This window comes from Podarcis gaigeae (genome assembly GCF_964106915.1).
Source record: "Podarcis gaigeae genome assembly, chromosome: 14".
Taxonomy (NCBI): Eukaryota; Metazoa; Chordata; class Lepidosauria; order Squamata; family Lacertidae; genus Podarcis; species Podarcis gaigeae.
In genome coordinates this window covers 46,984,462-47,008,422 of record NC_139690.1, presented here as the reverse complement: position 1 = coordinate 47,008,422, position 23,961 = coordinate 46,984,462, and the positions used below count along the sequence as shown (strand labels likewise).

General features: G+C 47.3%; 2 protein-coding genes and 1 long non-coding RNA gene across 5 annotated transcripts in view; 1 reads left to right on the top strand and 2 right to left on the bottom strand.

Annotated features, from left to right (window-relative positions):
- Positions 1-23,961, bottom strand: part of SHMT1 (serine hydroxymethyltransferase 1) — a 343,621-nt gene that overhangs the window by 314,251 nt on the left and 5,409 nt on the right. The gene's annotated exons all lie outside the window — the stretch shown is intronic.
- On the top strand, positions 2,109-5,510 carry LOC310831408. Its single transcript, XR_014557860.1, has 3 exons — positions 2,109-2,173; positions 3,455-3,600; positions 5,455-5,510. It is a non-coding gene; the product is annotated as an uncharacterized lncRNA (long non-coding RNA).
- Positions 9,079-23,961, bottom strand: part of CACNA1H (calcium voltage-gated channel subunit alpha1 H) — a 385,142-nt gene continuing 370,259 nt past the window's right edge. For all 3 annotated transcript variants that reach the window (XM_083711204.1, XM_083711206.1, XM_083711205.1), the window contains 3 exons: positions 17,120-17,297; positions 16,077-16,255; positions 9,079-11,901 (listed from right to left, as the gene is read on the bottom strand). In XM_083711204.1, coding sequence (XP_083567330.1) covers positions 10,738-11,901; positions 16,077-16,255; positions 17,120-17,297 — 1,521 coding nt within the window. In that variant the 3' untranslated portion in view covers positions 9,079-10,737. The remainder of the gene's footprint in view (positions 11,902-16,076; positions 16,256-17,119; positions 17,298-23,961) is intronic.

Here is a 23,961-nt window from a genome sequence, read left to right as displayed (position 1 = left end):
TCCTGAAGCTGAGGCTCCAATACTTTGGCCACCTCATGAGTAGAGAAGACTCCCTGGAAAAGACCCTGATGCTGGGAAAGCTGGAGGGCACAAGGAGAAGGGGATGACGGAGGATGAGATGGTTGGACAGTGTTCTCGAAGCTACTAGCATGAGTTTGACCAAACTGTGGGAGGCAATGGAAGACAGGAGTGCCTGGCATGCTCTGGTTCATGGGGTCATGAAGAGTCGGACACAACTAAACAGCAACAAGCTGCAGATCGGGAAGCCATGGAGAGTTATTGAGATACAACAGATACAACAGATCTGTTTTCATTGGAAAACCAGCCCGACCCCATGCAACTGGGGACGGGGCCTCCTCTGCAGTGGTGTCCCAACAACACTATCCTGAGATACCACGAGTGACAACGTAGCTCTGGTCTTCACCAAGCTCTGGCACATATATAAGAGCACAAGAAGTGCCTGTTTGGATCAAGCCAAAGGATCCTGGGAAATGTAGTTTGTTAAGGCTGCTGAGAGTTGCCAGGAGACCCCTCACGGAGCTACAGTTCCCAGCACCCTTAACACACTACAGTTCCCAGGATTCTTTGGAGTAGCAGTCCTCAAACTTTTCCCTCTGGGCCACACTTTCAGAATAATCCTTTTCTTGTGCCACACTATTGTTTTTTTTAATCGGTCAGCAATACATTGGAAAACAAACGAGTCTTCTCTTTGTTTCAATGGATCACGACCAAGATTGTCCTCAGTACCGCTCTCATTTTAAAAAGTCATCTATCTATACTCTGCAAATAAAATACTACACTGAAATATCTAAATGTTCCTTCGATTGTCCTTGAATCTTCACACTTGCCATTCTCTTCTGCCACACCAGTGTGGTTTGCCGCACCCTTTGAAAACCACTGCTATGGGGGATGCCATGACTGTTGTTAAAATGGTATAATAGCGTTTTAAAGCACAGTGTGGATGTGACATAGAAATAATTTCAGATCAGTTAGCTGACGGCGATTTTAAACAAACAACCAGCTCTTCTGCTAGCCACCAGCATTTTTTTGGGGGGGTGGGGTGGCGGTGGGGAAGCAGTGTCTCACCTTCACCCAGAAAATGAGAGCACCCCTTTCCCCACTTCTACACTAGAATTGAGGACCCTTCATCCCTCCCAGTGCGGTGTAGTGGTTAAGAGCTGTGGACTGGTAATCTTGTGAACCGGGTTCGATTCCTCGCTCCTCCACATGCAGCTGCTGGGTGACCTTGGGCTAGACACACTTCTCTGAAGTCTCTCAGCCCCACTCACCTCACAGAGTGTTTGTTTTTGGGGAGGAAGGGAAAGGGAAGGGAAAGGAGAATGTTAGCCGCTTTGAGAATCCTTAGGGTAGTGATAAAGTGGGATATTCCTGCGGGACCTGACATCTTTCTGCAGGGCTTGCAAGACAGGGGTGTTCCGCCTGGCCTTTGGTTTGGACTCGGTCTAACCCTTATGTTTCCCTCCCCTTATGGTCTTGATTTATCGGTTACTTTAAAACGAGGCTGCATTTTAAATTGCATTTTAACCTGTATTTTAAATTGGTTCCCCCCCTTCTCTTCCCCCCTATTATGTTTTTACTGTGATTTTATTGGTGTTAGCTGCCCTGAGTCCAGCTCTGGCCGGGGAGGGCGGGGTATATTACTATTATTATTATTATTTCAAATCCAAACTCCTCCTCCTCCTCCTCTTCTTCTTCCCATCAGCCTTGACCATTGTGCATGCTGACAGTGGCTGATCGGAGACCAGCCAGATTTGGACGCCATCAAGACAAGGATTGAAGGCAGGCAAGTCTGTCAAAACTTCCCTCTCTTTCCTCTCACAATGCTCAAGCGGGTTTTTGCTTTGCTCCCCCGTGAGCAACATCTAATTAGCTTCATTTCATACCATTACGCTTGTAATGAAAACCTGGAGTGGGACCAGGTTTTTTGGTTTTTTAAAATCTTAAAACGGGAAAAGCTCAAAAGAAAGAATCCACAGGGAGCTGGTTCAATCGTGCCCCAGTTCCCGCTCCACGTCAGTGACCTAAAAATGGTGCAATTCCTTTTGGCCAACGCTGAAAACTTTCTTCTGTCTCTTTACACTGACTGTAGGTGAGCGGCAGAGGATCTATTCTGGATGCAAAAGGTTCCAGGTTCACTCTCACGTAGCACCAGGTAAGACTCAGCTGCTGGACAGCCCAGAGAGCTGCTGCCAGCCAGTGTAGACAGCACTGTGCTAAATAAACTAGTGGCCTGACTGAATGTATAAGGCAGCTTCCCATGTTCCTAAACTCTGTCCCTAGTCAGCAGCATGGATAGCTCACTCAGAGCACGATGCTGCTAATGCCAAGGTTTGATCCCCGTATGGGACAACTGCATATAATAATGATAATGATAATAATAATAATGATAATGATTCTAAATTTATTATTTATCTGGCCGGGCCTCCCAAGCCAATCTGGGTAGTTCCCAACAGAATATCAAAAACACGATAAAACATTAAAAACTTCCCTAAACAGAGCTGCCTTTAGATGTTTTCTAAAAGTCTGATTGTTGTTTTCTTCTTTGACATCTGGTGGGAGGGTGTTCCACAGGGAGGGTGCCACTACCAAGAAGGCCCTCTGCCTTGTTCCCTGTAACTTGGCTTCTTGCAGTGAGGGAACCACCAGAAGGCTCTCGGCGCTGGACCTCAGTGTCCAGGCAGAATGATGGGGGTGGGACAAGATGATTGCCCGGGTCCCTTCTAACTCTACATAGTTGCGGAGGTATAGTTTGTGGAGATTTCTGGTTATTTGTACCCTTAAGTATCTGTATTTGGTGCAGCAAAGTTTTTTTAATCTGTGTGATGTTGCTGGATTCTTTTTGGATTTGAGGGGTGTGTGTGTTGAAACACATACCCTTGGATTTTGCAAAAATCGCCTGTAGGCCCGGCCCAATTGCGAATGTGTTGAGTTCTTTGGTTAGGGTGATCGCTGTGCTTCTGGGGTCTGGCGTCACGACCATCATCTGCGAAGAGCCCGAGTTTATAAGCTTTGCCACTCCCTTGATGTTGGGGGCCCAATTCTACGAGTCTAAGGTGTTGTTGGACTACAACTCCCATCATCCCTCATGATTGGTTGCACTGGCTGGGACTGATGGGAGCTGGAGTCTGAAACATCTGGAAGAGGTCCTTAGGTCCTTTGCTCTATCCTTAGTTTATGTGCAATGCTGCCTCGCATACAGGAATAAATCAAAGCATTTTCTGGGGAGGAAGTGAGCACAATTCATCCTAATTCTTTCTGTTAAATAAAGAGAGAGAGACCTATTTGTCTGAACTCTGGCCCTTCTTTGGAACAGTTGGATCTGAAGATCGGACGCGCTGTCTGTCCTCACTGTTAATTAATGACTCATCCTGACTTCAAAAGCAAGGAGCTTTTGACAGGTGGATGGTGCTGTTTCATCCAATTCATCTTTTAGGAGGAGGACGCAGGTGGACAGAAAAACAACAGTTCTGGAACTTGATAAAAGAACAGTCCTTGTAAGAACATGAGAAGAACCCTGGATCAGGCCCATGATCCATCTAGTCCAGCATGCTGTCCACACAATGGCCAAAGAGAAGGCAGGTAAGCCTACAAGCAGAACCACAGCAGTTTGGAGTCACTTTGCACAGGCTAAATTTCTGATTGTGTTGACTAAAACTCCCCCCCCCCCCATTTCTTTTGGTTAAGTGGAAAACACAAGCCTCCCACACAAACATGGGCAAAACCGTAATTCAATTAAAAGCAGCCTTTAATCTCGAAACGTGCCTAATATTTGCACAAAGGTTTTAGGATGAATAATTAAATAAAGCTTCATCCATTAAACCTGTCCCAGCAAAGCTTTTAAGGGAGGGATGTGTCTTAATGACTCAGAGATGTCTGCTTTCTCTCTCTCTCTCAGAGGCCTTCATCAGGGCTCTTTAAAAAAGAGGAGGGGGAGAATATGCTTCGGAGCATTTCGTGAAAACTTCGTTCTTCTGAAACGGTTTTGCAGCAGGTTAAAGAGACAAGCTGAAGCTCACTCATGTGACTTCGAGCCCGTCAATCTTCTTTAGCCTAACCTACCTGTCAGGGATGTTGTGAGGGTTAAAATGGGGGGGGGGGAGGAAAACAATTTGTGCCGCTTTGAGCTCCTTGGTGGAAAGGTGGGATAAAAAGGTAAAGGTAAAGGGACCCCTGATAGTTAAGCCCAGACTCTGGGGCTGCGGTGCTCATCTTGCTTTATTGGCCGAGGGAGCCGGCGTTTGTCCGCAGAGAGTTTTTCTGGGTCATGTGGCCAGCATGAATAAGCTGTTTCTGGTGAAACCAGAGCAGTGCACAGAAATGCCGTTTACCTTCCCGCCGGAGCGGTACCTATTTATCTACTTGCACATTGACGTGCTATCGAACTGCTAGGTTGGTAGGAGCAGGGACCGAGCAATGGGAGCTCACCCCGTGGAGGGGATTCAAACCGCCGACCTTCCGATCATCAAGCGCTAGGCTCAGTGGTTTAGACCACAGCGCCACCCGCGTCCCTTCAGAAAGGTGGGATATGTTATAATAAATATTATTGGGCTAGATGATCCTCAGGGTCCCTTCTATGGTTCTATGAATAAATATCAGGAATAGGTTCATAATAGTGTTAGCCCCCTGCTCTTCCAGCCTCTAACACACAGGCACATTTGAACAGAAGAAGATTTCTGCTGGAGCAGGCCCCAAACTCATTTTGCTCCAGCATCATCTTCCCACAGTGTCCAACCAGATGCCTATGTAAATCCCACAATCCTATAGTGGTACCTCGGGTTACAGACGCTTCAGGTTACAGACGCTTCAGATTACAGACTCTGCTAACCCAGAAATATTACCTCAGGTTAAGAACTTTGCTTCAGGATGAGAACAGAAATTGTGCTCTGGTGGCGCGGCAGCAGCAGGAGGCCCCATTAGCTAAAGTGGTGCTTCAGGTTAAGAACAGTTTCAGGTTAAGAACAGACCTCCAGAACAAATTAAGTTCTTAACCCGAGGTACCACTGCAATCATAGAGTTAGAAGGGTCATCTAATCCAACCCGTCTGTAATGCAGAAATATTTTGCCCTGTGTGGGGCTTGAACCCACAACCCTGAAATTAGGAGTCTCACACACTTCCAACATATAACTAAGCCATGCAGTTCTCCCCTGGGGATTGATGGATAAACCACTCTTGGAACCGTAGCTCTGTGAAGGGAACAGGGGTCTCCAAACACCTCTCGCCGCCCTTAATAAACTGCAGTTCCCATGGGGGAAGCCATGGCTGTTTACAGTGATGTAGTAGGGCTTTAAGGTGTGGATGTGGCCTGTTTGGGGTGGTGGTGCTTATGTGGCCCCCAGAGGGTTGTCCAAAGGCAAGTGTGGCCCTCAGGCCTCTCCTTTACAGTTCATTCCATGCAGCAAAACTTTTGATCTCTCTGTCCTTCTTGGTTTTAGCTCCTAGAAGGTGCCACAGTCACCTGGTCAAATGAGACAAGGATTAGCTTCTTAACCCACACCCAACGCACATGTCTGAAACCTTCAACATTGCCTCAGTGCCTTTCAGGAAACAGATGTAGACAAGGAATGGAACTATGGGCCTATCATTGATTTTAAGATAAGTGAAAACCCGCTCTTTAAAGCTCCATTGGCACAAACGTCAACCCGTAGAAAACCAGAACTGCTGTTTGCTCCAATTCAGATTTAAAGAGTGGGTTTTCATGGGGAAAGTTCAGGGCAAACAAACAAGCGCAAACGCTCAGACATGGAGTGTCCAAGTGCCGACCTCAGCCAGCAAAAGGTAAGTGAAGATAGGCCCTACGAAGGTCGTTCCCCACATTTATTTCAAAGAGATAGCTCAATCCACCGACGATTGGAACGGTCATATCGCAAGGACGCAGCGTCCGTCTTCTGGGATGATGTACTTATGACACTTGAGACGGTACCACCTGAGGTGGCAGCAAAATGTCCCAGTAAATATTCCCTCAGAAATCTGTAGAATGGAAGATACTGTTTGGTCTTCCAAGTTCCTGTTGGCACTGATTTGAATGCTTCTACCATTATAACATGCCCCCAAAGAAGCTATTTTGTGATACGCCATTCCCCCCACCCTTTCCAAGGCAGACGTTTTTTGACGGTTGTCCACGACACTCTATCAAAATTGCAGGTGTTAGAATTGGCTGAAAAGCATTGCTGACAGCAGCTGCGTTGACTTGATGTAGGAGACAAGAAGGTGAGAACTGCCTTTACTGGATCAAGCCAAAATCCACGAGGTCCCTCTTTCAGTTTGCAACAGTGGCCAGCCAGGGCCTCTGAAGAGCTTCCAGCTTGTGCCCTGTCTCTTGCTTCACCTTGGCATGATCTGGTACTCAGGTAGACTGCATCTGTACACAGAGGCTCTGTACATTCAGGGTTGCATTGCTGGATATAGTCGTAGGTTGGTTGGCCAAGACTCTGGGTTTAATCCACTATCTGTTCACTACAGTGGTACCTCAGGTTAAGTACTTAATTCGTTCTGGAGGTCTGTTCTTAACCTGAAACTCTTCTTAACCTGAAGCACCACTTTAGCTAATGGGGCCTCCTGCTGCTGCCGCGCCACCAGAGCACAATTTCTGTTCTCATCCTGAAGCAAAGTTCTTAACCTGGAGCACTATTTCTGGCTTAGCAGAGTCTGTAACCTGAAGCATAGTAACCTGAAGCGTATGTAACCCGAAGTATACCACTGTACTGCTGTTAGATATGTTGCGGGGGGTGGGATGGGATTTGTGGCACTCTAAATGTTGCTGGACTACAGTTCCCATTGTCTTTGACCACTGACCATGCTGGCTGGGACTGATGGGATTTGGAATCCAACAGCGTCTGGAGGGGCCTCTCAGACGAACCAAGCATCCCTGAAATGTCCCCTTGCAAGCGTCCTTATTGCCCTTTTCCGTTGCATAATCCAGCAGATTCAAAATGTCAGCACGTTCTTGGGCAGACGTTCTTGCAACCCCTGAATATATTACTGATAACCATCTTGCTTCTCAAAGCCATTTTGAGCTACAAAGGATGCAAAGTCTTTGCTTACAACACAATCATAAGGAATGTCATCTGAGGACCAAACTAGACGTGGCATGATTGATTTGTGAGTAGAATCTCCTGTTGTTGTTGTTTTTTTTAAAAAATATTATTTAATGTGTCAGCTACCAGGGACGCAGGTGGTGCTGTGGTCTAAACCACTGAGCCTCTTGGGCTTACTAATCAGAAGGTCGACGGTTCGAATCCCTGCAACAGGGTGAGCTCCCGTTGCTGTGTCCCAGCTCCTGATAACCTAGCAGTTCGAAAGCACGCCAAAAAAGCGCAAGTAGATAAATAGGTACTGCTCTGGCGGGAAGGTAAACGGTGTTTCCGTGTGCTGCTCTGGTTTCGGTGTTCCGGTTGCTCCAGAAGCAGCTTAGTCATGCTGGCCATATGACCCGGAAAAACTGTCTGCCGACAAAATGCCGGCTCCCTCGGCCTGTAAAGCGAGAGGAGCGCCGCAACCCCAGAGTCGTTTGCGACTGGACTTAACTGGACCATTTTAACGTGTCAACTGGGCACCACTTTCCTTATTAATCACACACACCCCAAAATGCTACTACTCCACACACCAACATGTATCCTATAGGTTTTTGGAAGCCTGGGAAGGGCAAATTTTAAACCATTGTCACAACAGAGAACTGTTCTTCTGCTAGTCCACACTGGCTTGGCTTTGCGTTACATACGACCTGGGCCCATATCAGCCCTTTCTTTAATCCTTCACAAATATCACTGGAAAGCTGAATCAGTGCCACTAACAGAGACCTGGATGAATCATGTTTGGGAGAGGATGCTCTTGGGTCACCTTACACAGAGACAGAGGGCCGTCAGCGGCATGTCAGAAAAGGGATAGGTTTGGGAAGATTTTGGTTTTCACTCTTCTCTTTCATAAACAAGGGACGGCATCTTTTATACGCCCCGGTCTCTCAAGCTCCTATGTGGAGGGGCTACATGGGTGCTCATTGAAAGTGGGGTGAGAAACGAGGCGTGGGGTCCTTGAGTCTCCAAATGCACGACAGCAGAGCGCCCACCATGTTACAGGCATCACATTATGTCTGTACGGTGCTTTGCTTCGCGCTAGCTTGTAACCAAAACGATTTTGTGTGGTCATATCTGCGGTGTGTTATGTTCCACGAAAACGATCACAATTCCTTTAGAAACAACAAATATTTTAAAACCACAGATTGAGAAGGAGGGGAACCGCTGCCGATGACACAGGTGCTAGCCAGTTTGTACTGCTTACATTGGGCTCCTTCCCATTCATAGGTACTGCTCTGGCGGGAAGGTAAATGGCATTTCCGTGCGCTGCTCTGGTTTCAGTGTTCCGTTGCTCCAGAACCATGTTGCCAACATGGTGCCCACCAGTGCCTCCTATGCATAGCTGTCAATGTTTTCCTTTTTTTAAGGGAAATTCCCTTATTCCGAATAGGATTCCTCACAAGAAAAGGGAAAGGTTGACAGCTATGCTCCTATGGTGCCCATAAAAGAGGTACCCCTGCTCAGTTCCTGTTTGTGCTGGCTCAGCCTCTCCTACATTGAGCAAGTTTTATGGGATGTCTGGTTTTCTCTCCTCTCTTCTGAAAACAGAAGCACAAAGAGCATGGCGGCGGCGGATGTAGGTGTCCCCCCCCCCCATTGATGAAGGCTTATGCCTGGACAGTTCTGAGGTCCTGCCTCTTTTTCTTCTCCTTTAAATGTGCCAACCATTTTTGTGGAATGCCACACTGCACGGCAGCCATTTTGTGTCACCTTGCACCTCCACACCCGCCATTTTGTGACTGGCAACCGTGGCACTTTTTCAGAACTCCAGATGTGCCCCCAAAAGGTTGGCGACCCCTAGAAAATATTCCCCAGAAATTTGCATAACATTTTTCTTGTCAGAGTTCACAACAGAAAGGGAAAAAAAAGCCCTTGGTGAGGGTTCCATGAAACTGCCCCCATGTTTTTCCTTTCTTCACCTGAGATTGATTCTGGATGTTATTCATTTACTCCTGAGTCCAGTGAAGGAAAAAAAAAAAAGCCCCAATCCTTAAATAATTTACTATTTATTTGTTTTTTGTTTTTTCCCGTCAACTTCGGAAATCACTTTCATTACGTTCAGCCCTCGTTGTGCACTTTTAAAGTTCAGATTATTGCAACATTTAACCTGAATTCCATAAGAAAACAGACGGGGGGGGGAGGGGAGGAGAAATAAAATTAAAAAACAAAAACAAAAAAACCAAGAAAACTCATCACTTGAAATAGATGTAAAATAATAAAAAAGGACAGATTCTGTACCCACAAGAAGAATGAATAACTTATTGTTATTGCACTGGCTACAATTCAGTAGTTATTTTGGTTTTCATCATTTCCTGTAGCAAGGACACCAAATTTTTAAAAAATAATAATGAAAAAGCAAAAAGTGGAACTGTTAGAGACATACCAAAATGTTAGCTAGTAGCTCAAGCCCAAAAAATGGCTGGTTAGGGAAAGTGGAGAAGACAAAAAGGAAGAGGTATATTTGGGGCAAAAATGAGAGAACCCTAAGCACTGTAATGAAGCTTCCACTGAGAATCAAACAATACACCACCCAGTTGAGAATCTTATGTTAATGCAAAAGAAAATAAAAGATTATCTGCTATAGGGTGAGAGGATAAACAGGTTCCCAATCCAGCTAAAGTTTATGGCAGCAGAAGCAGCAGTTCTCAACGCACTTTACTAGGAAATAACTCCAATCGAACCTCACAAAGGCTGCGGATTCTATACACACTTACCTGGGAGTAAGTCCCACTGAACTCGGTGGGGCTTACTTATGAGTAGGCATGCATAGGATTGCACTGCAAGTGGTTTCTAATGCAGACAAAAATCAGTCACACTTAAAACGATGGGGAGCAAGTTAGCCGGTTTCAGCGGGAGTTAACTGGGGCTGACTTTAGTCGGATCAGGGCCACGGCGTCTAACTTTGGAGTAAACATTCATAGGGTTGGATCTGCGAGTTCCACTGGAAGCCACAAGAGGCTTCAATGGGACTTAAATGCGACTAACTGTAGCTGGATCAGGTCCAGTGTTTGCTATAAAAATATGTGCATTAGGAAGAGAAGAGTTTTCACGTGAATGTTTACGTTGTGTTGTGTTTCGTGTGTGTATGTGTGTTTTTCTTTTTTATTTCTCAAATACATTATTTTCTATTTATAATAACTGCTGATATACAGACAATATACAACTTGCATCTCCTGGGCACTTTCACTTCCCGTGACAACTTCCCGTGCAATAATAAAAGGTGCCGTTTCGAAAAAAGTCAAAAAAGGTTTGTTTCTTTAAATCCTATTTTTTTTCCCCTTTAAAAAAGATAAAACAAAGGCTCGAAACCCAAATCAATGTGATCGAGGCCACGCGGGGAGGTGGGGGTGGTTGGGGAGGGGTAGGGGGGAGGAAAAGAAAAATTGGAAAAGCCACTCCGTGTGCCGCTAGGAAAGGAAAAAGAAAGAAATCTCCTTTCCTTACCCTGAACCTTGTTGCTGCTTCTCTGTGATTTTTTTAAAAACAACTACAACAAAAACCTTCACAGCGCTTAAAGAGAAATGACAAGTGTTTTGGGATAAGCGTCGGCCACGGACTCGCGGCTTTTCAATCTTTTTTTCCACTTCGAAGCCACTTGGGTGGCAAAGCCCTTTTAAGTTCACTCTCGACCTCCCCCCTCGGAAGCTATACTGGTTCGTCCACCTCTTCCTCTGTTGCTGTGATCGCAGGGACCAGTCCGTGCTTCCGGAGGAGGGGGCTCCTAGTCCCACCAAGAACCTCTTGGCTTTGCTCGGGGTTGCTGAGCTGCGCTTGCGAGTGGCCCATCTTTTGCAGTTCCAGAGCTGCGCTGTCGTCGCCGGGCCGGGAGTCCGCAGAGGCAGGCGTGGCTTGGCCGCAATCCAAAAGGCAGTCTGGGAGGGCCCCTGCGGTGGAGCCGGCGTCGGACTGCTCAAAGGAGAAGTTTGGGATGGTTAAATGTTCTCCGCGGCAGGTGGGTGGGCCCCGGCGCTCTGCCTTGGAACCCGGATCTCCGGGCTGGTTGTCCGCAAGGTCTAAGGAGTCCCTGTAGGCGGTGGATTCGCATGACGGGGTTCTCCTCCTCAGCAGGCTGTTCTCGGATGCTTTGGTACGTGTGGACGTGTTACTTTCTTCCTCCACGGGAGGATCTATAGAAATGCAAGGCGGGCTCATCTTCTTTTTCCGCCGGACGCCGTGGATGTACTCGGACTCTGGCTGGATGTGGAGAGGGAGCTTCCTCTTCTCCTCCGACGACTCCGCGAAGCTGCGGTCCCCGTCGTCGACAAACGGGCAGATCTCGATGGAGTGCCGTCTTTGGTCGTCCGCCCAAGTTGGCTTGGCCAAGAACCCTCGCGTGTCAACGCTGTAAAACTTCTTCAAGTCTTTCTCTTTGCCGTTGCCGCCTAAACTGGTTGTGCTGCAGTTCTTGAGGGGGACAGGGGACGGGGCGGGAGAGGCGAAAGGGGAGTCGGCAGGGTCGCTGCCGTCCGGCTGCCCCCGCCAGTCCCTCGCGGAACTGTTGATGTGGCTGACCTCTTCATCGGCCAGGTCTGAAGATTCGAAGAGCGAGCTGTCTGGGTTGCTGTTGCAGCTGGACGGCCTGCGCGGGATAGTGTGCTGGCTGAAAGTGTGTTTGCGGGTGCAGACGCTCGAGGGCCTGTGGGGTGACGCATGGGGAAGGGGAGGTGTCCCAGGTAGAGATGTGGGGGCAGGGTGAAGCAGAGGCGGGCCCAGGATGCTCTGGGACAGCATCTTTGGTGGGAGGTTCTCACAGGGTTCAGCTTTAGAATCTGCATTTGGACCTTCTAATGAGTCCCTCTGAATGGCCTCCTGCAATACACAAAGAGAAGGCGAACAGAGAGGAAACTGGCATTTCAGTATAAAGAACACAATCAGATATATACACGGCAGTTCTCCCCTTCTCTCATAATACAGTGGTGCCTCGCAAGATGAAATTAATCCGTTCCGCGAGTCTCTTCGTCTAGCGGTTTTTTCGTTTTGCAAAGCAAGCCCATTGACGGCTTAGCGGATTAGCGCTATTAGCGGCTTTTAGCAGCTTTTAGCGGCTTAGTGGATCAGCTGATAAGCGGCTTAGCGGCTTAGAAAAAGGGGGGGAGGAAAAAACCCCCGCAGGAACTCGCAAGACATTTTCGTCTTGCGAAGCAAGCCCATAGGGAAATTCGTTTTGCGAAGTGCCTCCAAAACGGAAAACCCTTTCGTCTAGCGGGTTTTCCGTCTTGCGAGGCGTTCGTCTCGCGGGGCACCACTGTACTAGAACTTAGCGGGGACGTCTGATGGAGCTGAATGTTGGAAGATTCAGGATGGATGAAATAAAGTACAACTACAGAATTTGGTCCCACAATATGGAATGATGGCCACCATCTTGGGCACCTGTGAAATAAGCTTAGACACATTCATAGGAGATTGGGCTATTAGTTAGCTTATTAGCCATGATGGCTAAGCTTTCCCTCTACTGGCAGAGGCAGCATGCCTCTGCACAACTATTTCTAGAAATCACAACTGGGAATTTGCTGTCACACCCAGGTCCTGTTTCCCATAGGGACCTGGTTAGTTGTAGTGAGATCAGAATACTTGACCAGATAAGTCATTGACCTGACCCAGCAGTGCTTATATTTAGTTATTATGTCAGGGCTATGGCTGTGTGAGATCTGGTTTTCAACATTGTGATATACCACCAGCTAAACATCATGATATACCGATATATCGCAATGTCTGAAATTAGGATGGAGCTATGTAGAGTCATCGGATGGCTTCACAGTTTTCCCCACATCGTGATTTTTGCATAGCACACACACACACACACACACCATGATTCACAATATATCGCCAGGTCAAAATTTATGAAACCGATATCACAGCATGGGTTTCAAACTGGTTTGTGGCGACATATTGATATATCGCTCTGCCCTAGTCAGGACCAATTTCAGGTGTGGGGAAGCCTTCAGCAACATAGTCTTGATGGGCCTTTGGAGAGAGTAGGCCTCATTTGCCTTCCAAGGGTCTAAGGGGATTGGTGTGGTGTTGGCAAGGTCTACGGGCAGTTTGTGGGGTGGGGGAGTTGGTGAGTGGAGTGCATGCAGACAGATATTTTGGTAGTAGTGATGGTTTCTGGGGAGAAAGCAAAGATGTGGAGCTTGTTTCTTGAAGCTTGTCCAGTCCTTCTCCAAGCCAGTTGTGCCTGCCTTACTTGGGTCACCTCCTATAGGTGATGAGAAAAGTAGGTATAATACAGAATGGAGAATGAGAGATGACTCGAGAAGCCTGGAGAATGGGAAAATGCAGGTGTAGGGAACTTTGGGTGCTTCCAGATGTTTATGGATCGAGATATGGATCAAGATATGGATATGCTCGTACCCCTTCCAATCTGCGCCTCATCCCGAGGGACGAGGGTAGGGTGAGCAAGGATTACTCACCTCCGTCACTGGTACTGTGCAATGCCAGGTCTATAGGCAACAAAACCGCCACCCTGCGAGATTTCTTTACCTCGCAGGGGGTCGACCTGGCTTGTGTGACAGAGACCTGGGTGCGCGAAGGGGAAACAGTTACCTTACGAGAGATGGCGCCCCCGGCCATCGATCCCTGGCATTGAATGTGTTGGCCTAGTGTGGGGCTCCGAGGAGAGCTTGGCTGCCACCTAGCGCACCAGCAGCCACCCTGTCAGGCCTACTGGAGGCGGTGGCCGGCTGGGCCTTGGAGTTCCCTAACCTATTGGTATTGGGGGACTTCAACATCCATGCTGATGCCACTCCCTCCTCACAGGCTCTGGACCTGGTGTCTTCCATGGTGACACTAGGGCTCTCCCAGTTCGTTTCGGGCCCCACACATCAAGCAGGCCACACGCTGGATTTGATCTTTGGCGTAGGTATAGATGTGATCATGTCTCCTTCGATGAAGGTGCCATGGTCTGATACTACGTTCTGAAAGCCAGGATTGACTTTCCACCCCCACCCTGCTTAGGTGGCGAGCCGATTTGGGCTCGCCCGCAGAGGCTGATGGACCCTGATAGATTCTGCCAAGCCTTGCGGGACCTTGCTCCCCCTGGCGACTCATTGATTGAGCTTGTTGAGGGCTGGAATATCCAGTTCCTGGCAGCCATGGATGAGATCGCACCTAAGCGCCCTCTGCGACCCTGTAGAAACCGGGCTCCCTGGTTTACCGAGGAGCTTCGGAAAATGAAGCGGGACCTCAGACGGCTAGAGCGAGTATGGCAGGGTGCCCGTGCTGGAGCCTCAAGAACATCTTATAGGGCTTTTATGAAAACCTACGAGATGGCGGTGAAGGCTGCTAAGAAGTCTTACTTCTCGGCCTCCATTGCATCCGCTAGCTCTTGCCCGGTGCTATTATTTAGTATAATTAGGTCTTTAACGTCCCTTGAGGGACAGCCAAATTTAAATAACAATTTGACACACAGCTGTGAGGCATTTGCGAGCTTTTTTTGCGGAGGTCTTGTTGCTCCACCATGACCTCCCTGCCAATTTGGATACAATAAAGGAACTGGAGGCCCCTCGACTGTCCTCAGGTCCAGTATTGGACCACTTCAACCGGATATCCCCAGCCGATGTGGACAGACTCCTCCGAGCTGGAAAGAGGGTGGTGCTTGGGGGGGAATTGTCATCGCGCCACTCCTTGGTGTGTGGAGTACCTCAGGGTGCGATACTCTCCCCGATGCTTTTCAACATCTTTATGCGCCACCTCGCCCAGCTTGTCCGGAGTTTTGGGATGGGTTGCCATCAGTATGCTGATGACACCCAACTCTATCTGTTGATGGATGGCCATCCTGACTCGGCCCCAGACACACTGACCAGATGTTTGGAAGCTGTGGCTGGATGGTTACGTGGGAGCCGGTTGAAGCTAAATCCTTCGAAGACAGAGGTCCTGTGGCTGGGACGGGACGATATGGGATTGGGGGGGGCAACTCCCATCTCTTGCGGGGGCGCAATTAGTGCCAGCACCGTCCGTTAAGAGTTTGGGTGTAATCTTCGACACCTCCCTTTCCATGGAGGCGCAGATTGCAGCTATAACAAAGGTGGCATTTTTCCATCTCCGCCAAGCTAAGCAGTTGGCTTCTTACCTCTCTCGCCCTGACCTAGCCACTGTGATCCACGCGACGGTCACCTCCAGACTGGATTATTGTAACTCGCTCTACGTGGGGCTGCCCTTGAGACTGACCCAGAAACTCCAGGGGGTTCAGAATGCTGCAGCGAGACTGCTTACGGGGTCTTCGCTGCGAGATCACATTCACCCAGTGCTATACCAGCTGCACTGGCTCCCGGTGGAGTACAGGATCAGGTTTAAGGTACTGGTTTTAACCTTTAAAGCCCTATACGGCCTAGGACCCTTGTACCTACGGGACCGCCTCTCCTGGTATGTCCCACAGAGAAACTTACGGTCTTCAAACAAAAACATTTTGAAGGTCCCAAGCACAGAGAGGTTAGGCTGGCCTCAACTAGAGCCAGGGCTTTTTTGGCTGTGGCTCCGATCTGGTGGAACACTCTGTCACAAGAGACTAGGGCCCTGCAGGACTTGACATCTTTCAGCAGGGCCTGCAAGACAGAGCTGTTCCACCAGGCCTTTGGCCAGGGCACAGCCTGACTACCTCCCTTGGCAATCTTCGCGGAGCTCTGGCCCAATGGTTGCCAGTGGCTTGATTTGAATTAATTTTATAATGAAATGATTTTAGAGTGTTGTGTTGTGTTGTATTTTTGTACTGTTTTATTGTTGTTAGCCGCCCTGAGCCCGGCTTCGGCTGGGGAGGACGGGATATAAATAAAATTTGTTGTTGTTGTTGTTGTTGTTGTTGTTATGAACTACAGCTCCCACCAGCCCCTGCAAGAATGGCCAACAGTTCAGGAACATCTGGAGGCTCAAAAGCTCTGAACACCTGGGTAACGGAACACACGAGACAGCCCCTTTTGCCCCTTTCCCTTTCCTGAGGTACTGTTAGCCAAGTTATAGGGGAACCGTTAAATGCTGAGGTTTCCAACCTGTCTACAGAGCAGCCTGTTGAGACTGGGAGATCGTGGAGCAGCTCGTGGTGGTAGAAGCTTCCATGGACCTCCCCCTTCCTGGCGAGGGGGCGGGGTGGTTGGACGAAAGGCATCCCGTGGGACCCTCAGCGAAGAGCAAGTCCCCACAGGCTGGGAATGAACAGAGGTGATGGACCCTAGAAGATAAAGAAAAGGCGTCGTTTCAGTCAAGAGGCTTTGAGTGATGGAACTATTTGCAAAAACTCAAAGCCAGTCAGCTGGGGAACCCACAAGAAGAGATGTTTCCAACAGCTATCACAACAAGCATTGCTTACCGTTTGTTCTAGCACCTGGAAGTGAGGGGAGGTTGGTGACATGTTAAATGAGTGCATTGGTGGCTCCGCTAACCTCCAGATGTTGATGGACCCCCATCTCGCATTAGCCTCACCCAGCCAGTGGCCAGGGATGATGGGAGTTTGAGTTCAGCAACATCTGGAAGACCACAGGTTACTCACCTCTGTCTTATTGCCTTATGGCAGGCATGGCCAAACTTGGCCCTCCAGCTGTTTTGGGACTACAACTCCCATCACCCCTAGCTAACAGGACCAGTGGTCAGGGATGATGGGAACTGTAGTCCCAAAACAGCTGGAGGGCCAAGTTTGGCCATACCTGCCTTATGGATTCAAATTGATGGCTTGCACCCTAGGAGACCACCTCTGTTCCACCTAAGCATTGAAGGTCTATTTATACCACCTGTGTATCTGATCTCTTGCTCCTTGAATAAAGGACAGGATAGAAATGTAGGCCAAAACATCTGAAAACAGAGAAAGTAGGCGACCCCTTCCTTTTACTTTTTAATCCTTTATGTGGTAGGTGGTCTGGGTAAATCTCCAGAGAAGACAAAAAGTATAGAATCATAGAAATGTAGTCCAATCCCCTTCAATGGAGGAATAGAACAGTCCCCCCACAATCCACTCTGGTGGTTTTGTAAGTGTGTTGTGTTTTATGAACATGACATGGGTCTTTTCCGAAAAGCCCAAGGGCCCCCACAGATGCCATACCTCTTGGTGACTTGTACGAATAGGCCTCTAACTCGACCTCATGGAGCGGGAAGGGGCTTTTGGCTGGCACCACAGGGCGGAACATGTAGCTGTCGTTGGGTAAGGAGTGCATCCTGGCCACCGAGATCTTGCGGACGGTCAGGAGGTTCTGGGGTTCACCAATACCAGCAGCCGCTTCCTGGAGATCAGGAAGAGAGGAAAGCACTGAGATGTAGGGGAAAGACTGAGAAAGCCTAGATCTCAAACCTGGACACTGATGAAACTCTCTTCCTCTGACTATGAGTGAATTTGCACGAGGAGCTGGGCTGAGTTTGATACTCTACATAGGTAGCATCCTACACGACCCAAAGGTGCCAGTTGTGGGTGGGAGTTTCACATTGGGTGTGTGGTGGCGCAATCACACTGCTTGCAGTGTGATTATTCCAGCACACACCCAGCATGAGACCCACCCAGAACTGCTACAACTGGGACCTACATAGGTACGTGCCTAGGACCCATGTACCTATGGGACTGCCTCTTCTGCTATGCCCCACGGAGGACCTTAAGGTCCACAAATGACAACATTTTGGAGGTCCCAGGTCGCAAGGTTGTTAGATTGGTCGCAACTAGGGCCAGGGCCTTTATAGTACTGGCCCCGACTTGGTGGAATGCTCTGTCACAAGAGACATGGGCCCTGCGGGACTTGACATCTTTCCGCAGGGCCTGCAAGACAGAGCTGTTCCACCTGGCCTTTGGTTTGGACTCAGTCTGACCCTTATGTTTTCCCTCCCCTTATGGTTTTGATCTATGGGCTACTTTTAAAATGAAGCTGCATTTTAAATTGCATTTTAACCTGTATTTTAAATTGGTTTTTCCCCCTATTATGATTTTACTGTAATTTTACTGGTGCTAGCTGCCCTGAGCCCGGCTCTGGCCGGGGAAGGCGGGGTATAAATAAAATTCTTATTCTTATTTCCCCACTCTGACTTCTCCAAACTATACTCGTATACCAAATTATTTGCCTCCCGACCCATCCTCTCTTTCATTGCCACCTGATTTCAGACTCTTCTTCTTCCAGATGTTGCTGAACTACAAGTGCCATCACCCCTGACACATTGGCCATGCTTCCTGGGACTTGTGAGCATGGACGCCCAGAAACATCTCGAGGGGCAAAGCTTCTCCACACCTGGTGCAAAGCTGCCTATGGCCTTGCTCCCACCCCATTGCCATTCCCCATTGCCATTCCCCATTTATGCGAGCTTCTCTCCTCCAACTATACCACCACCAACCCACCCGAGAGTCTCTTGTTCTCTTAAATCAGTGGTTCTCCAGGGGTATAGCATGCCACAATGGTGTGGCAGGAGAGGATGGCAAATGTGATAGGAAGATTCAAGGACAAAGAAGTATTTAAATAGTTCACCGTAGTGTAGTGTAGTATCAAGAGCAGAAAACAGAAAGACTTCTTTGTGTTGATGAGAGTTAGTTTGTCTCAAATAAGACCTAATATAATTGAGATTATCTTTCAAAAGAAAGCTCACACCTCTTGTTGAGTCTGTATAAATATGTAATGTACATATGCAAGAGGCTGGTTCATATTTTGGGTATGATTCATGTTCTTATGTGGCAGCATTGTTTTATGTTTCCTGGGTGTCCTACAATCGTACTGTATTATAAAGTAGTTGTGCTCTATGTTGTAAGTCTAACACTACTAGCAGTTCCAGTTACAGATGGGTAGCCGTGTTGGTCTGCCATAGTCAAAACAAAATAAAAAAATTTCTTCCAGTAGCACCTTAAAGACCAACTAAGTTAGTTCTAGGTATGAGCTTTCGTGTGCATGCACACTTCTTCAGATACACTGAAACAGAAGTCACCAGACCCTTCTATATAGTGAGAAGGTGGGGAGGGGACATAAATCTGACATCAGGAATCACAAGACAGAGAAACCAGTAGGAGAACACTTCAATCTCCCAGGACATTCTATACAAGATCTCAAAGTAGCTGTTCTATTACAAAGGAATTTCAGAAATAGACTGGAAAGAGAAGCTGTTGAATTGCAACTTATTACCAAACTTAAAACCATGGAGAGACTTGGTCTGAACAAAGACATTGGATTCTTATCTCATTATACATGACAAAGCCATTTTTCACCTTCTCACCCCTTGCTTTTTCCTGTAAGACCTATTGCAGTCGTTAAGAGTCGTCAACAGGCTCATCACAGCTATCTGCCTATCACCCATTCCCACCACCCTTCTGAGTAATACCCCTCCCCACCTTCTCACTATATAGAAGGGTCTGGAAACTTCTGTTTCAGTGTATCTGAAGAAGTGTGCATGCACACGAAAGCTCATACCTAGAACTAACTTAGTTGGTCTTTAAGGTGCTACTAGAAGGAATTTTTTTATTTTGTTTTGACTACTAGCAGTTGTTTCTTTTTGTTTTCCAATGTATTCCTTATCAATAAAAATTTTTAGTGTGGCAGGAGCGGATTTTCATACGGAAAGTGTGGCCCAGGGAAAAAATTCGAGAACCACGGTCTCAAATGCTCTGCTCATCTTCCCTTGTTGACCCTTAGGCCTGGAACTCCCTTCAGGATCCTCTGCCAGATCTTCAAAACGACCCCAGCATTTATTCCTTGCTGCCCCTCACCCTGAAATACTCTCCCAGATCCTCAGATCCCTCCCAGGTCTCTTAAATGAGGCCACACATTTAACCCCAAACCCCACAGAGCCTTCTGATCCCTCAAATGACTTTGCTCTTTGTTTTGCCCCCCTTCCCATGACCTCCCAAAATCACTGCAAGGAGTGACTTATCCTTGCTTTCTTCTAAATCCTTCCTCTAAGTCCACTTTTCCTGTGAACTTTTTGCTTAACCCCTCATCGTTCCGCCTCATCTGCAACAGTTCCTTCCTCTGAGGAATTCTAAAGCCAGAAAGCAATTTCAATAGGTTCCACATATCCCTAAATCGATATTTCCTCCCACCCTGGAGTGTTCAAAATGCTGAATGCACATTATCTGAGAAAATACCGTTCTCATTCGCTTCGCAGATCTCCGAGGAGAGACCCTGCCATATGGCGTCCCCCTCCATAAGCTGAATTGTCTGCCATGCTTTTCCCACAGAGCAAATTTACCCCGTGAAGAAGAAAACCCGACACCTTCGCCCCCACACCCAGAAATCCCGACAGAACAGATTTCCCCACAGTGCCAGAGGACGCCACGAAACAGAGCGCTTCCACAGAACAGACATCCACAGCAGCACCATGTGTTTGGTTTTAGATGGTTGCGCTTCTTTACGAGAATCATGCCTCTGACGTAGCCACAGCGGAATAAATAAGGCGGGAGCTAGATGCGGCGATGCAAGATGGCACACTTGTAGAGAGAATGGACAGTTGTGACTGTGGGGGTGGGAAACAGGAGGAGAGACTTGCTGGCAGCCATTTTGAGAGGCCTACTATTGCTCTTTTCTGCCCATAGAGAAAATTGGTAATTGTGGCAGCAGGCATGGGAAACAGGAGGAGAGACTTGCTGGCAGCCATTTTGAAAGGTCTACTCTCACTCCTTTCTGCCTCTTCAAAAGGGCTCCCCAAACATTTCAAGCGGTTGATGGAGGCCCATCCCATCCTCAGTTTTCATTGCATTCCTCTCAGGAATGCAATAGAAGCCGTGGAATTCAATTCCACATGAGACTGGGCAGGCCCATCCGTCGCTATTTTTAAACAGACCTTGAATCCCCACTTCTCTTATGTCCTGCAGACACTAATGCAAAATGATGTTGCAGATTGACTTTGTACGTTTTTGAATGTTTTTGCATTGGTTCTTGGTAGCTGCGGATTGTTGTGAGGCAAATATTTTAATGGCTCTATGTCACATTGGGGGAATTGCGTTTTAAATATGCTTGTAAGCCGCTGTGTGAAGGCGGTTCTCGAAAAACAAGATTATGAATTTATGAAATGAGAATTAAAAAAGCACATTTATCATCTTCAGTTCTTTCTCTGTTCTGTCACTCAAATTCACAGCTGGTGTGACTAGTTCCCTCCTAACAATTCCATGGTCACATCAAAACCATACATGCAAAGCCCATGGTTTACTTAAGAGAATTTTGGAAACTGCAGTTTACCCCTCGCTGAGCTATAATTCCCAGCACCCTCAACAAACTACAGTTCCCAGGATTCTTGGAGGGAGAAGCATGTGATTTAAATGTATTTTGGGGATGTGATCCATGTGACAAATGCCTGAAAAGAGGAGGGAGAGGGAGAGGGAGAAGTCTGGCTCTGCCTTTAGGCAAGGTGAGGTATTAATGGAGTCCCATTTGAGGGCAGCAAATACTCAAATTATGTAGTTTATTTTGCTACCACAGAGGAAACTATTCACAGTTTACCTTTGGGCAGCAAGAGGCCACCATTCAATGAAACGGATAGGCAATAGGTTCAGGGTAGAGAAAAGGTTAAAGATATCCATACAGTTCATAATTTAGTGACAAACATAGGAAACTCTATTATACTAAGTCAGATCATGTATCCAGCTACCCCAATAATGTCTATTTCAGGGACAGTCAAACTGGTGTCGTCCATATATTAACAACAACCCCCATCAGCTCTAGCCAGGCTGGCCAATGATCAGGAATTATGGGAGTTGTAGTCCAAAACATCTGAAAGACACTGTATTGGCTATCCCTGGTGTCCCTGCTCCTTGACTGATAGCTCCCTAGGGTCTGAGGCAGAGAAGGGTTTTCCCCACTACAAGCAACTTTTTAAAAAAGGAGATGTCGAGAACATAACCGGGGGATTTCTGCATGCAAAACATGTGACCTGCTGCTGAGCTACGGAACTCATTGCCACAAGATTAATGAAGACCATTTTTAAAAGATTAAATATAGTATTGCAGTGCTAAAATCACACCCCAGCTATACGTTTAAAGCATATGGTTACCCTCCAATAATCTTGGGAACTGTAATTCATTAAGGATCCTGGGAACTGTAGCTCTGTGAGGGACAAGCTATAGTCCCAGGATCCTTTGGGGGCAGCCACGTGCTTTAAATGTAAGGTGTGCTTCTGACCTGCTTTATCTTTTCTTAGATTCACTTTGATTATTACCCTGACACAGGATAATTTTTTAAAAAAGATTATAATTTATTTTTTTAATTAAAAGAAGCTTTAAAATAAACTCTCCCCTCTTTCTGCACGCTAAAAGCAGGTTCTTATTTCCGATTTTCAAATCTCTCTTGGCTTGACAGGATAATTCCATCCCTGCTTCCTCTTCAAAGTTAATAAGCTGTTTGCCCAGGGATTCAGCCTGGTTGCCTGTCCATAGCATTCTGGTGGTCTCAGGACACAGATGACAATTTTTGCTTGTCACTCAGCCAATATCCTGTCCATTCTCTCTCTCTCTCTCTCTCTCTCTCTCTCTCTCTCTCTCTCTCTCTCAGCTAATCAAGACTTGCATTCCAGATGGTCGAGGCTCAAGGAGACCAGAGAGAGGCTTGCCTCAAAGCAAACGTTCTTTGCTCTTCCTCAAAAAATTGTGTATGTGTGTCTGGCATTAAAAGGAGAGAAATAGAAGGTTTTCTTTTGGTCCTGCCAACTGCATGTCTTGATGAGAGAAAGTCACAAGAGCAGACAGCTCAAGAGAGATGAATGGATCTGTCAGTTCCATTTTCTCATTTTTCCAATCTTGAATTTTGCCCACCTAACTGCTGCACACATTTGCAATGCTTTTTTTTTTAACTGCATGAAAATGCGTAGGCACCACACAAATTTATCCTAATATACACATTTCTGTATGTAGCTGTGCCTAAGAAATCATTTTTTCCCCAAGCAATGTTCCTCTGTAAAATGCATTTGTGTAAGACATTTCCACTAATATAGGCTATTTTATTTTGGTATACGTTCTTCGGTTGGAGAACTGCACTGCAAATTTCAGAGAAGTGAGAATTTCAAAGTGGAGTTGTGGGTCCGGTCATGCATTGCTGTGGGAAGGGCAAATTTGGTAGGTTCATGCCCTACCCAATGGCCAGTGCCAGTGGTGGCAAGATTGGTTATTTGCTATTCATGCGTGGTGGAGGGGCTGCCTGGTGCCAGATCTAGTTCAATCCGACACTCAACTTCTTGGCTGCTCTCCAGGTTCTTAGGAGATCGCTTGAGAGGGTGGATTGACAGCTGAAGTAGTAAGCTGGTAGCAAGCTCTTATCGAAGCTTGGGCAATGGCAACCAACATTTCCAAGAGGTTGAAGAACCTTGGACCAGGTGCCAGGTTCTCTCTGGAGAACAGGCAAGCCCTCTGCTTGGCATTGAGGACCCCTACTTAGGTGTCTTGCCTGAGGGTTTGCAAAAACCTTGAGTCGCTCCTGTGTGTGTGTGTGTGCGTGTGTGAGAGAGAGAGAGAGAAAGAGAGAGAAAGAAAGAAAGAGAGAGATGGAATTTTGTACATAAGAGGTTCCAAACTTTCTGCTGCTGCGTGACTATCTATGACAAGGAATTGGGGTTCTAGATCAGGGGTCAGCAAACTTTTTCAGCAGGGGGCCGGTCCACTGTCCCTCAGACCTTGTGGGGGCCGGACTATATTTTGAAAAAAAAAAAATTGAACGAATTCCTATGCCTCACAAATAACCCAGAGATGCATTTTAAATAAAAGCACACATTCTACTCATGTAAAAACACCATGCAGGCCCCACAAATAACCCAGAGATGCATTTTAAAGAAAAGGACACTTTCTACTCATGTAAAAACATGCTGATTCCCGGACGGCCCGTGGGCCGGATTTAGAAGGAAATTGGGCTGGATCCGGCCCCCGGGACTTGGTTTGCCTACCCATATTCTAGATCATATAGAAGAGGTGACGAACCTTTTAAATGATACTTAGAGCAAGCA